Source organism: Dipodomys ordii, unplaced genomic scaffold (assembly GCF_000151885.1).
Source record: "Dipodomys ordii isolate 6190 unplaced genomic scaffold, Dord_2.0 Scaffold1000003778, whole genome shotgun sequence".
Classification (NCBI taxonomy): domain Eukaryota; kingdom Metazoa; phylum Chordata; class Mammalia; order Rodentia; family Heteromyidae; genus Dipodomys; species Dipodomys ordii.
The window spans coordinates 22,435-35,916 of NW_012287395.1; the positions used below are offsets into that span (position 1 = coordinate 22,435).

The following is a 13,482-nucleotide window of genomic DNA, read 5'->3' on the forward strand; positions in this document are numbered from 1 at the left end:
GCTAGTGCTCTATCACTTGAGCCACAGCTCCACTTTGGCTTTTCAGTGATTCATTAGTGGTAAGAATCTCAGTTTTTCCTGCCCAGGTTGGCTTTGAACCATGACCCTCAAATCTCAGCCTCTGAGTAGCTAGGATGACAGGAATGAGCCACCAGCACCCAGTCTCTTGAGAAAGACTTGAGTCCATGTTTGACAGTGGTACCTTGAGGATCTAATTATCTTCCAAGGGGTCCACCAACCATAGGCCGTTACATTGGAGACACTCTGGGGAGATGAGATTGATCCAAACCACAGCAGTCCTCCTGGGATGGAGTAGCTGGCAGATGATGTCCTTTTTTTTTTTTTTTTTTTTGCAAACATGGTCAGAGCCTAGCAGGCCTTAGAGAGCACTGAAGAGGAGGGTGAGGCCCAGACCCTGACCTCAGTGCCTTGATCCAAGAGAAATTCTTGTGGAGATTAAGAACAATTGTCCAAGGTGTTTATTTGCTCTCAGAGGAGTGTCTCCGTGAGGCCTGTAATTAGGAATGTGACCCAGGGAAGAAGAGGTCCCAGTCTTGCCTTCATTCTCTCTGCCCTGAACTACTCTCCTCTTTCCAGTGCGGGTGCAGCAAAACGCCAGGCCTGGCTGATACCTGTGCAATCAAAAGAGATGATCTTCAGATTGCAGCCTCCTCCTAAGTAGCTATGACTCTGTTAAAAAAGAAAGAAAGGTAGCCACGTCATATAATCAACATGCATTAAAACCGGGGATCCGACAGTTTCTATTGTACACTACCTCCCCAGGATTGTTTTGAGCAAGAGAAAGAATGCTGTTAATAATTAGGCCAGCTGGGCGCCGGTGGCTCATGCCTGTAATCCTAGCTACTCAGGAGGCTGAGATCTGAGGATCACAGTTCAAAACCAGCCTGGGCAGGAAACCCCATGAGACTCTTATCTCCAATAAAACTACTAGAAAACTGGAAGTGGCCCTGTGGCTCAAGCGGTAGAGTGCTTGCCATGAGCTGAAGAGGGCAGGGATAGTGCCCAGGCCCAGAGTTCAAGCCCTATGACCAACAAAAAAAAAATAAAAATAATAATTAGGCCAGATGGCGGCATCCCTGGCTCACACCTGTAATCCCAGCTACTCAGGAGGCTAATACTAAAGATGGCGAGTGGAAGCCAACTGGAGCAGGAAAGTCTGTGAGGCTCTTATCTCCATTCCACTACTACAAAAGAAAAAAGAAAAAAAAGAAAACTGGAAGTGGAGTGTGGCTCCTACAGCAGGTGCAAAATGAAGCTCATGGACAGCTACCAGGCCCCTGAGTTCAAGCCCCAGGACAGGATCAAAAACAATCACAGCTACCAGGCCCCTGAGTTCAAGCCCCAGGACAGGATCAAAAACAATCATCATCATAATGAAGCCGGGACACAAGCTGGGATGACTCTTTTCCTTGCAGTAAACTCACAGCTCCACAGGGGGGCAGTGGAAAGCAAAGCCCAGTTCTGCTATTGCATAACCTGGCAGGCTGCTGCTGTCACCTGCTGCCCAGAATTCCTCTACATAAGCTGCTTTGCCCTAGGGAACTAAGTTATGCAAAAGAGGAGAGAAAGCACTTGATCTGTCTCTGTGCTTTACATCCTGCTGCTCACCAACTGTGATGGGGGGTGAGGAGGGGAAGGAAGGAGGGCATGGTAATCCTGGCCCTTGTGGAAATTTGAGCAATGTCCTTGGGGCTCCCTCACCTATCATTTCCCATCATACAGTCTTCAGTTGCCTGGTCAGAGAAAGGCCTAACTGCATGGATCCTTCTGGAATGTAAATTCAGAGTGTGGTGTGGAGCTCAAGAACGCCCCTCAGAATATGAGGAAGTCTTGAATTACAGCCCCAGTATAGCAACACACACAGAAAAAAAAATCAGAAAAGCAAAACAAAGCAGGGTACTGCTGGCTCATACCTGTCATCCTAACTACTTGGAAGGCTCAGACAGGAGGATCATGGTATGAAGCCAGCCCAGGTAAGAAAATCTGTGAGACTCTTCTCTCCAATGAATCAGCTAAAATCCAGAAGCAGAGCTGTGGCTCTAAGGGTAGAACACCAGTCTTGAATGAAAAAAAAATAAAGCTCAGGGCCAGTGCTCAAGCCCTGAGTTCAAGCTCTAGGACCTGTGTGTGCGCACGCACGCGCATACACACACACACCCCAGACATAAATCATGTCAAGTTCTTCCCTGTCACACCTGTACTCTCTGCCTTCCTCTCCCCACCATGACATGAGGGGCCGGACTTCCAGGAAGAGGGTCTCAGCTCATTCTTATCCTCCTTTTGTCTCAGTCTCATTATCACACATAGCATGGAGCAGGGAGCGTGGAGATCACTCTGGTCCTCCCCGCCCCACCCCCCCCGCCCCCGTGTGTCTGCACTCTGAGCCTCACCATGATGGGGGCTGGCTGCTGGGTCCCCTGTCCCCAGAGGGAGCTGGTGGCCCAGAGGCTCATGGCTGTCCTTGGAGTTGAAGGAGGGGAAACCTGGATGATGATCTGTGGCCCCGGGTGGCAGGGAGGGACCCAGGCACCCACACCCCAAAACATGTCCACTTCAGAGGTGCTTCCGGCCCTGCACAAGTGGTGGTCAAGTCCTCACACACAACATGTGCTGCCCGGCTGGTCAGAGTTCATACTTGCTGAAGGCCACCAGAAAAATCAAACCAGGTAGTTTGGGCAGAAAGCACTCACTTTCCCAGCCAACCAGAGGCTGGCAGCAAGCCACCAGTCAGGACAAACCCTGGTGACATTCATAAGTCACTGGCAATATGCATCTGTTTCTCTCAGGACAAACCCTGGTGACATTCATAAGTCACTGGCAATATGCATCTGTTTCTCTCACTAGAATGATTACTGTCTAAGGTATGAGGTGTCCACCTGCTTTGTTTGCAGTAGAACCTCCAGTAGGGCTTGGCTCATGGTAGATGCTCAGTAAATGTTGAATGAATGAATGAATGAATGAGTAGTGGGTGAGTGGCTTAAGGAGTGAGTGAATGGATGAATAGATGAACACATGAAGCTGAGCACCGGTGGTTCACACCTGTCATCCTAGCTACTCAGGACGCTGAGATCTGAGGATCACGGTTCAAAGCCAGACCAGGCAGGAAAGTCTGTGAGACTCTTACCTCCAACGAATCACCAGAAAACCAGAAGTGGTGCTGTGGCTCAAGTGGTGGAGCTCCTAGCCTTCAGCTAAAGAGCTGAGGGACAGTGCCCAGGCCCAGAGTTCAAGCCTGTGACTGACCAACCCCCTTCCCCCAACCAAAAAGCACATGAATGAGTGAGTGCATAAAGGAAGGAGAGTGATAAGTGGGTGACGGGTCCTGGGGCTGGAGCTCAGAGCCTGAGCTTTTGTGTGCTTGAGTTTTTTGCTCAAGGTTAGCACTCTTCCACTTGAGATCCACTTCTATTGTTTTTTTTTTTTTTGCTGGTTAGTTGGAGATAAGAGTTTCACAGACTTTCCGGCTCACGATGGTTTCAAACCACTTCAAACCACAATCCCCAGATCTCAGTCTCCCGAGTAGCTAGGATTCCGTACATGAGCCACCCATCCCCAGCCCTTGCTCTCTCTTCTGTCCTTCTCCTTGCCTCTACATCCCTCTGAGATAGTGAAGATAGCAGGTTGCTGGGCATGACTGGGTGTGACACTGGATTCTAATTTTAGCCTACTGTGTGACTTGGTGAGGACAATCATGTCCCTTTAGAGTGAAGATTAAATGAATCACAATGTAAAGCACCTTATACCTTGCAATCAGAAAGCCTGAGCTGGAGAGGCCTTGGGGTCAGTTCCAGATGCCAACCCAGGTGGGAACAAGGTCCTAGGTCAGGGAAGTTTTTGATGGCTTCCTGCCAAGGTCAGGTTGAACCTTGTTGAACCCTCCCCCGCTAGGTCAGAAGAGTATGAGCAGAGATAGGATGTCCATCTTTGACTTTTAGACCCATGTGAAACATAGACAAGTCCCACCCTCACACCTGGAGGCTGACTGAGCTGCTCCTTCCGTCGGGAGGGCAAAGTGGTTTGCTTCAATTGGCTCTGAAGGAGGCAGGTGGACAGAGGTTCCACGTACTGGGCAGATGTGGGGGCAGAGCCTAGAGGCTAGAGGAGGAAGGAGAAACAGAAGAAGAAGAGAAAGAAGCAGGGAAAGCGGAAGGAGAGAGACAGAGAGAGAAGGAGGAGGAGGACAGGGGCATCTTGGGGGAGGAGCATGAATGGCGGTTTGAAACCGTTAGTGAGGGAGGGGCACAGCCTATCTGGGGATATATAGGTGGCGTGCTTGGAGGCCCGGGGGGAGTAGGAGAAAAACTGGAGTCCTGAGAGGAGAGGAATCCAGAGGAGACCAGGAGTCCTGAGGGAGGAGAGTCAGGGAAAGACCGCAAGGCCTGAGGCAGAGTTAGTGCGGCGAGAGGAGAGGAGTAGGAGTAGAAGGAGAGGCGGCAGGAGGGGAAAGCCTGCTGGAGCAGAGCAGGGCAGGTCCGTGGAGGACAGGGCAAGCCGGTCCGTGGAGGACAGGGCAAGCCTGGAGAGGCCATTTGGGGCTTCTAGAGGAAGCCATTTGGGGTCTCCTTGAGGGGCCATTTGGGGCCTCCTTCAGAGGTCATTTGGGGCCTTCCTCTAGAGAGGCCTGTGGAGAGGCCTGCAGAGGCGGAGGAAGGGAAGAAAGGGAAAAGCTTTGCCTTTTGGAGCTCTGGAGGGCTGAGGTTTGCAGACCAATTAATAAAGGTCAGGGGGTCAGGCTGCCTATTGGAGGCTTGGAGGTTTGGTGGTTGAGGCTGCTCTTGGTTCTGGGTATCTTTCCCAGGACGAGGTAGTCTCAAGACCCTTTTCTGGTGTAAATAGTGTACATAAACTTCTTTGTCTACTTTTCACTGTCTGTGCCTGGATGGATTTTCTTGCTCTCCAGAGGTCATAAGAGATTGGAGAGAGATGGGGGAGAGAGAGTGAGAGAGAGAAACACACAGATTAAGATATGCAGTGAAAGCATATGGCAATCAGAATCCTAAAGTTTCTTCAGAAATCTTTTTTTTTGTCAGTCATGGGACTTGAACTTGGAGCTTGGGCACTATCCCTTAGCTCTTTTATGCTCAAGGCTAATATTAGCTCAGTCACTTTGAACCACAGTGCCACTTCTAGTTTTCTGATAGTTCATTGGAAATTAGAATCGCATAGACTTTCCTGTTCAGACTGGCTTTGAACCTCGATCCTCAGATCTCAGCCTCCTGAGTAGCTAGTGAGCCACCAGCACTGGGCTCTCAGCATCATTTTAATTAAATTGAAAAAATTCTAGCCAGGGACCCGTGGCTCATACCTGTCATCCTAGCAACTCAGGAGGCTGAGATCTGAGGATCATGGTTCAAAGCCAGCCTGGGCAGGAGAGTCCATGAGACTCTTAGCTCCAATAAATTTCCAGAAAACTAGAAATGGTGCTGTGGCTCAAGTGGTAGAGCACTAGCCTTGTGCTAAAGAGCTGAGGGACAGCACCCAGGCCCAGAGTTCAAGCCCCACGATGGACCAAAAAATAAAATTTCAATGGTATGGGTCCAGTCACCTTGGCCATGTTTCACAGCCGAGTCTGGCCAGGGGCTTCCATGTCAAACCTTGTGGCATTAAGCCACTCTGTAATGACACCTGGACTCCGCTGCCCTCCATCTGGAAAACGGAGGGGATGACAAACTCTCTTCCAGAATAAGAGTCTTCAGAGAGGTACTGTGTTAAGCACTTCATACTCTTCCTGCCACAAAGCCTGGGGCCCATGTTCACTGCCATATCACCCAGCATAGCCGGGAGCAAGGTCCTGAGGTCAGGAAAGTCCTCCAAAGTTATATAAGGTCATATCTCACCCTTACGTGGACGGCTGCTTGTTATTTGCTTTTCTCGAGGATCACTGGGCCACAACTCAGCTGTCCCTGATTTTGCTGAACACTGCAAGAAGATTCTGTGTCTACTCTCCACCCCCACCCCTCACCACATTCCCACTGTTTTTAGTGTGCTGGTCCTGGGGCTTGAACTCAGGGCCTGGGTGCTGCTCCTGAGCTCTTTCACTCAAGGCTAGAGTTCTACTATTTGAGCCACAGCTCCACGTGTGGCTTTTTGGTGGTTCATTGGGGATAAGGGTCTCATGGAGTTTTCCTTGTCCAGGCTGGCTTTGAACCCTGATCCTCAGATCTCAGCCGCCTGAGCACTAAGATTTACAGGCGTGAGCACCAATGGCTGTCTAGCACTGGGGTTTCAAATTCAAGACCTCATATGTTTGCTGGGCCAGTGCTCTGCCCTGGGAGCCACTGTCAGGTTGTTGTGAGATAGGAGTGTCGCTGTGTGCCTCAGCGAGCCTGGGCTGTGATCCTCCTGTTTGTGATTCCATCCCCAGTCCTGACTGTCCAAGGGAACAAAGTGAGATCTCTAAAACGTGCTGGGGACCCGAGGCTCTGCCCCGGGGAATGGATGAATGGCATTGTTGTGGGAGTGGGCTGGCACACTTTCCCCTCCTCTCCCCATTGCTTGCTCTTCTGCAGTGCTGGGAGAAAAGCCCTCGGCAGGCTCCAGGGGCCAGGTGCACTTCCATCCACTGTGAACTCAGCCTTGGCTGCACCTGCCAAACATCAAATGAGGCACAACATGGTCCTTGTACTTCTGGAGTCTGGGGTCTCTCTCTCTCTCTCTCTCACACACACACACACAGACACAGACCCAGACACACAGACACACACACCTGGATCCCACACAAATGACCATCTCTACAAGCTCAACCAAGGGAAACACATTTTTGTCATGGTAAAGCAGATGCCTGTACTACAGGAGCTCCAACCCAGGCTTGGACACACACACACACACTCCCCCATTCACACAAACACACATGTGCACACACACTCACTCACACTCGTGCACCTCTGCCAAATGGTTTCTAGGGCTGAGGGGGGAGCAGAGTGGCCAGGCTGGCTGGGCAGGAAGCAGAGGAGCCTGCACCCCTCCCCTGAGCTGGCACTTGGGGACAAGGGGGGGGAGGGAAAAGGCGGGAAGGGGAGGCGTGGCCAACTGGGTGAGGAGACTTGATCAGAATAAAAGGGCAAGTTCAAGGCTGGGCTGAAGTGGACGCCACCCAGCCCAGGATCATGGAGCTCAGCGTCCTCCTGTCCCTGGTGCTCCTCACTGGCCTCCTCCTCCTCCTGCTCAGGGCTGGCTCAAAGGCCCGTGGCCACCTCCCTCCAGGGCCCCGGCCTCTGCCCTTGTTGGGGAATGTTCTGCAAATGGATAGACACGGGCTCCTGAAATCTTTCCTGCAGGTGAGACAGGGCTGGACGGAGCCTGGGATATAGGTGGTGGGGAGGGTCCTCTGCCTGGACAGGAAGGGAAGTGGGGATCAGACAGCAGAGAGAGTGAGGACCCCTCTCCAGAAGCAGGGGTTGGGCGGGGCGGGGGGGGGAAGAGTGAGGAGTCCAAGGCAGGATCCTGAAGCATGATGGATGGTGGTTAGGTTGTCAGAAGCAATCTTGCTCTGTTGGAAAGTTCTGGGGGGCTACTGTTCCCAGACAGGGTGTCGGGGTGTCAACTTGTACTCTCCTCTGTCACCCTCTGCCATGCCCTTGGGTACATGTCCTGAAAAGAGAGGTGGGGGGAAAGAGAGAGAGAGCGACAAAGAAACAGGGTGGAAGTAACAGCGGACTCGGTTTTGTTGTGATCAACAAGGGTGAGCAAAGTCTGGCAGGAGTTGGTGTCAGGGCTAAAGGGAGGTCAGTGGAGGGCGGGGGAAGGGGCGGGTCTACTGCCTGTCCAAATTAACCTGATGAGCTGATGAGCGGGGCCAGCACAGAACAGAGCCCAGAAGAGCCATTCCATTCCATTGTATTCTTTTTGTAGAGCGCATGCCAGGCAAGTGCTCTACTCCTGAGATTTGGAGTTATATCTTTATTTGATTTATTTATACTTTTAAGGAAACAGGGTTAGCCTTGAGCTCCCATTGCTCCTGTTTTGGCCTCCTGAGCGCTGGGATTACAGGAGTGTGTCACCAGGCTTGGCTCCTCCAGTGTTTTAAACATGTAGTTTTGTGCTTATCAGAGAGGCCAAGAGAACAAACACCCTGCTACTAGAACATGAAGATGCAGAGGGTTTCTGAAAGCTAGGTGTCGGTCATCCTAGCTACTCAGGAGGCTGAGATTTACAGGATCACAGTTCAAAGCCAGTCTGGCCAGGAAAGTCCACGAGATGGTGGACCACCAGAAAACCAGAAGCGGTGCTGCGGCTCAAATTGGTAGAGCACTAGCCATGAGCAAAAGAACTGATGGACAGCGCCCTGGCCCCAAGTTCGAGCCCTATGACTGATTAAAAAAAAGAGAGAGATGGAACTTGAACAGAGCCTCGAAAACTGGATGAGGGGGCGAGGATGATCCCGAAGAAGAAGCCATTCTGGAGGAGCTGATCCCGAGAAGGCTGAGGTGCATGGAAGAGTGGGTTTCTGTCCACCCATGGTGATGAGGCAGCCATTCAATGGTGATGGTAGAGCAAGAACTTGGCCTAGCCAATGCCAAAGGTCATGGAAGCAGCAGAGTGGCCTCAGAGGGTGGGCAAGACGGTGTCTCGCAGGTGTCTTTGGTTCCTGTTGATATCACAAAACGCTCGAGGCTGAGAACTTGGCAAAGTCAAGAGGTTTATAACTAACAATGGCTTTTGCCAGATGATCGTTCCAAGCTCAGGCTGGCTTTGAACCTCCATCCTCCAGATCTCAGTCTCCTGAGTAGCTGGGATGACAGACGTGAGCTGCCGGCACCCAGCGAACACTCTGGACTTTCAGATATTTGTGTTGATGCTGGAATGAGTCAGGCTCGTGGGAGGGCAGGAATGTATCTTCCATGTAGCAAGGACATGGATTTTGGGTTTCTGGGGGTGGAATAAGATGATCAGAACAGCTGCATGTTTTCCTGTGGAGGCATAAAAGCAACACAGCAACAAAACCCCAATGGTATCAACAACACAACCCATGAATCATATGAATTGAACTTGATAAGCAAAACGAGTTTTGCACATCGTGGCCATGTAGAGAAGGTGGGCATTCTCCTAAAATTGACACACAGTGGTTGAAATGTTGGGGAAAACCAGTCGAATGCCAGTGGCTCACGCCTGTCATCCCACTACTCAGGAGGCTGAGATCTAGAGGATCGCAGTTCAAAGCCAACGCAGGCAGGAATGACTGTGAGACTCTCAGTCTCATCTCCAACAAACTACCAAAAAGCTGGAAGTGGAGCTGTGGCTCAAGTGGTAGAGCACCAGCCTGGAGGATAAAAGTTCAGGGACAGTGTCCCTACCCTGAGTTCAAGCCCCAGGTCTGGGACACACACACACACACACACACACACACACACACACACACACACACACACACACAGAATTGGTGAAAATCCAGATGCAGAGCGCCACCCAGTGTTTGAGCTGCAGAAGTGACTACAGGCACCAGGAACCGAAGGCCTAACACAAAACTACACTGGGAAAAGTAAAGGTCCAACCAGGAATTAGTTTCTTGAGTTAGCTTCTTGGGATTACAGATATGTGCTACCACAACTGTCTTATTGCTATGATTATTTGAGTCAAGCCTGAAGTTGACCATAACCCTGAAGAGTGCACAGCTTGATGAGATTGTAACCGAACACAAAGACCAAGTAAGACCAGAGCCCGCTCCGGGATCACCTGCCACCTCCCACATTCTAGTCATTATCCTGCTGCGGGGCATTGGTTGCACCTGGGTGGGAACTTCCTGTAAATAGCACCAAAAGACAAACCAAATCTGGCTTTTGTGTCTCTCTGCTTTCACCCCACATTCTCTCTTCGAGTTTCGTCCCTGTTGTCAGGGATAGCGGTAGACTGATCCTTTTCATGGCTGTGTAGCATTCCACCAGAGGGATCAATCACTGCCTATCTTATAGTTACTTACATCTTACATTTATTTTTTATATTTATTATTTGGTGGTACTAGAGTTTGACACTCAAGAGCCTCAGCCGGGTGCTGGTGGCTCACGCCTGTAATCCTAGCTACTCAGGAGGCTGAGATCTGAGGATCATGGTTCAAAGCCAGCCTGGGCAGAAAAGTCTATGAGACTCTTATCTCCAATAAACCACTAGAAAACTGGAAGTGGCGTTGTGGCTCAATTGGTAGAGCGCTTGCCTTGAGCTGAAGAGCTGAGGGACAGCGCCCAGGCCCAGAGTTCAAGCTCCATGACTGACCAAAAAAAAAAAAAAAAAAGAAAGAAAGAAAAAGAAGGAAAAAGGAAAAATGAAACTCAAGAGCCTAATGCTTTTCTGTGCAGGAAACTCTACCACTTGGGCCTCACCTCTAGCCCTTTCTTGCTTTAGTTATTATCACTACTTTTTCTCTGTTGTCAGACATGGGCCTGAACTCAGGGCCCGGGCTGTGTCCCTAAGCGTTTGTGCTCAAAGCTAGCACTCTACTACTTTGAGCCACAGCTCCATTTCTGGTTTTCTGGTGGTTCATTAGAGCTAAGAGTCTCATGGACTTTTCCTGGTAGACTGGCTTTGAACCTCAGATCTCAGCCTCCTGAGTAGCTGGGATTACAGGCCTGAGCCATCAGCCAGGGGGCCGGCTGCATCTAATGGAGCTGCATCTCATAAGGAGCTAGCAGCAACTCTTGCCTTGGCAGCTTCGAGAACGGTATGGGGATGTGTTCACCGTGTATCTGGGATCAAGGCCGGTGGTCATGCTGTGTGGGACGGACACCATCCGGGAGGCCCTGGTGGACCAGGCTGAGGCCTTCTCTGGCCGAGGGACTGTTGCCACTGTGGAGCCAATCTTCCAGGGCTATGGTGATGGCCTGCAGGATGGAGGGAGAAGGGGGGAAGGGGGAGAGGAGGGCCTGGTCTCCTTTGATCTTCCTCCTGTAACTTCTGCCTCCATGACCCCATGCTCCCTCCCCCTTCTCCCTGCCTGGGCAGGTGTGGTATTTGCCAACGGGGAGCGCTGGAAGGCCCTTCGGCGGTTCTCTCTGGCCACCATGAGGGATTTTGGGATGGGGAAGCGGAGCGTGGAGGAGCGGATCCAGGAGGAGGCGCAGTGTTTGGTGGAGCAGCTGCGGAAAACCAATGGTGAGGCCCAGGCTCAGGGAGGAGGGGGATGGGCTGGGGGGGGAGCAATTGAGAGACAGAGCTGTCCATGTGAGCAGAGAGCTAAGGATGAAGACGGGAGTGAGAGACAGACACCCAGGGAAAGAGGCATGATTATTGATAATTATGTTCAAGAATAACTCAAGAGCTGGGCACCAGTGGCTCATGCCCTATCACCCAGGTTCAAAGCCAGACCTAGCAGGAAAGTCTGTAAGACTCTTATCTCCAACGAACCACCAGAAAACCAGAAGCGGCCCTGTGGCTCAAGTGGTAGAGCACTAGCTTACGCAAGAAAGCTCAAGCACAGTGTCCAGGCCTGAGTTCCAGCCCTGTGACAGACAAAAAAGCAGGGATGAAGGTATAGTTCAGGTGATAGAGCTCCAGCTGTGAGCAAGAAAGCCAAGGGGTGGTGAGAGTCCTTGAGTTCAAGCCTAGTACTGACACACGCACACACACACACACACACACACACACACACACACACACACACACACACACACACAGAACCACAGACAGAGACACAAGGAAGGAGAGACAGAGATTTTTTTTGCCAGTTGTGAGGCTTGATCTCTGGGCCTTGGCGCTGCCACTCAGCTCTTCAGATCAGGATGAGCGCTCCACCACTTGAGCCACAGCACCACTTTGGTTTTCTGGTGGTTTATTGGAGATAAGAGTCTCATGGACTTTCCTGCCCAGGCTGGCTTTGAACTGCAATCCTCAGATCTCAGCTTCCTGAGTAGCTAGGATTACAGGCATGAGTCACCAGCACCTGGCAGATTCTTTTAGTTGTTCAGTACTGAGCAATGCAGGACAGTGAAAGAAAAAGGGGGAAACGGATCCCCAGTCTCCTGTGCCCCTTCTCCTCCTCCCAGGGGAACTTGTGGACCCCACCTTCATCTTCCAGTCCATCACGGCCAACATCATCTGTTCCATTGTCTTTGGAGAACGATTTGACTACAAAGATCGCAACTTCCTGCATCTCCTGGACATGTTCTATCAGAGCTTTGCGCTCATCAGCTCCTTCTACAGCCAGGTGTGGAGGGGAGGGGAGAGAAGGGGGTAGAGGGGCCCGCACAGGGTGGAAGGGAAAAGGAGGATGTGTTTTGGAGGCTCAAAAGGAATGGAAGAGGGGCAGAAACCACAGGGGGAGACAGGGAGGCTGAGATCTGGATTTAGGGAGAGATGATGAACAGAGAGAGAGAGAGAGAGAGAGAGAGAGAGAGAGAGAGAGAGGTAAAGAAAGAAAGGAAAGGAGGAAGGAAGGAAGAGAGAGAAAGAAATGAAGAAAGAAAGAAAGAAAAGGAGGGAAAGAGGGAGGAAGGAAGGAAGGAAAAGGAAGGGGAAGGAAGGAAGGAGGGAGAAAAGGAAGGAAAGAAGAAAGGAGGAAAAGAAGGAAGAAAAAAATGAAGAAAGGAAAGAAAGAAGAAAGTGAGGGAGGGAGGATGGAAGGAAAAGAACAAAGGAAAGGAAGGTAGAAAGGAAGGAATGGAGGGTGGGAGGAAGGAAAGAAGGAAGAAAGAAAAAGAGGGAGAAAAGAAGGAAGGAAGAAAGGCAGGGAGAAGGAAGGAAGAAGGGAAGATGGAAAGGAAGGAAAGAAGGAAGGGAGGCAGAGAGGAAAGAAGAAGGGAGGAAAGAAAAGAAGGAAAGGAGGTAGGAAGGAAGGAAGGGAGGAAGGTGGAAAAGAAGGAAGAAAAGAAGGAAGGTGGAAAGGAAGGAAGAAAGGAAGGAAGGAAGGAAAAAAAGAGAAAGGAAGAAAGGAAGGTGGAAAGAAAAGAAGAGATATGAGATAGGAAGAGTTAAGAATAAGAAGACAAGACAGAATAGAGGTAACTTGTGCAAGACAATGTGGAAGTGTGTGTGTGTGTGTGTGTGTGTGTGTGTGTGAGAGAGAGAGAGAGAAAGGGAGGGAAGGGGGGAGAGAGGGTTCCACATGAAGCGCCCCTCCCTGACCCTGCCCTGGATCTTCTGGCCCCTGCATCCGGCAGGTGTTTGAGCTTTTCTCCAGTGTCATGAAGCACTTCCCTGGGAAGCACAGAGAGATCTACAAAAACCTGCAGGAGGTCAAAGCGTTCATTGCCCAGCGTGTGGAATGGCACCGGGCAACCCTGGACCCCAGCATGCCGAGAGACTTCATCGACACCTACCTCCTGCGCATGGACAAAGTAGGCGCCACGGGAAAAGGGTGGCAGCTAGAGAGGAAAGGAAATGGAGGAGAGGAAGAGCAGAGAGTGGAGAGGACAGAGATAGGATGATAAGGAAGGGACAGAAGGATCAATCCAGACATCCATTATCCACCCATCCACCCATCCATCCACCAAGGCCTCCACCCACTATCTATCATCCATCTACCCAACACCCATC

General features: G+C 51.0%; 1 protein-coding gene across 1 annotated transcript; it reads left to right on the forward strand.

Annotated features, from left to right (window-relative positions):
* Positions 1–7,094: 7,094 nt before the first annotated feature.
* Positions 7,095–13,283, forward strand: LOC106002870 (cytochrome P450 2B11-like; the record flags this gene model as incomplete). The annotated part of the gene is made up of 5 exons (XM_013037624.1): positions 7,095–7,298; positions 10,662–10,824; positions 10,954–11,103; positions 11,994–12,154; positions 13,107–13,283. Coding segments are annotated over exons 1-5 (822 nt in total), but the record flags the coding sequence as incomplete, so codon positions are not given.
* Between the last annotated feature and the right edge of the window lie 199 nt (positions 13,284–13,482).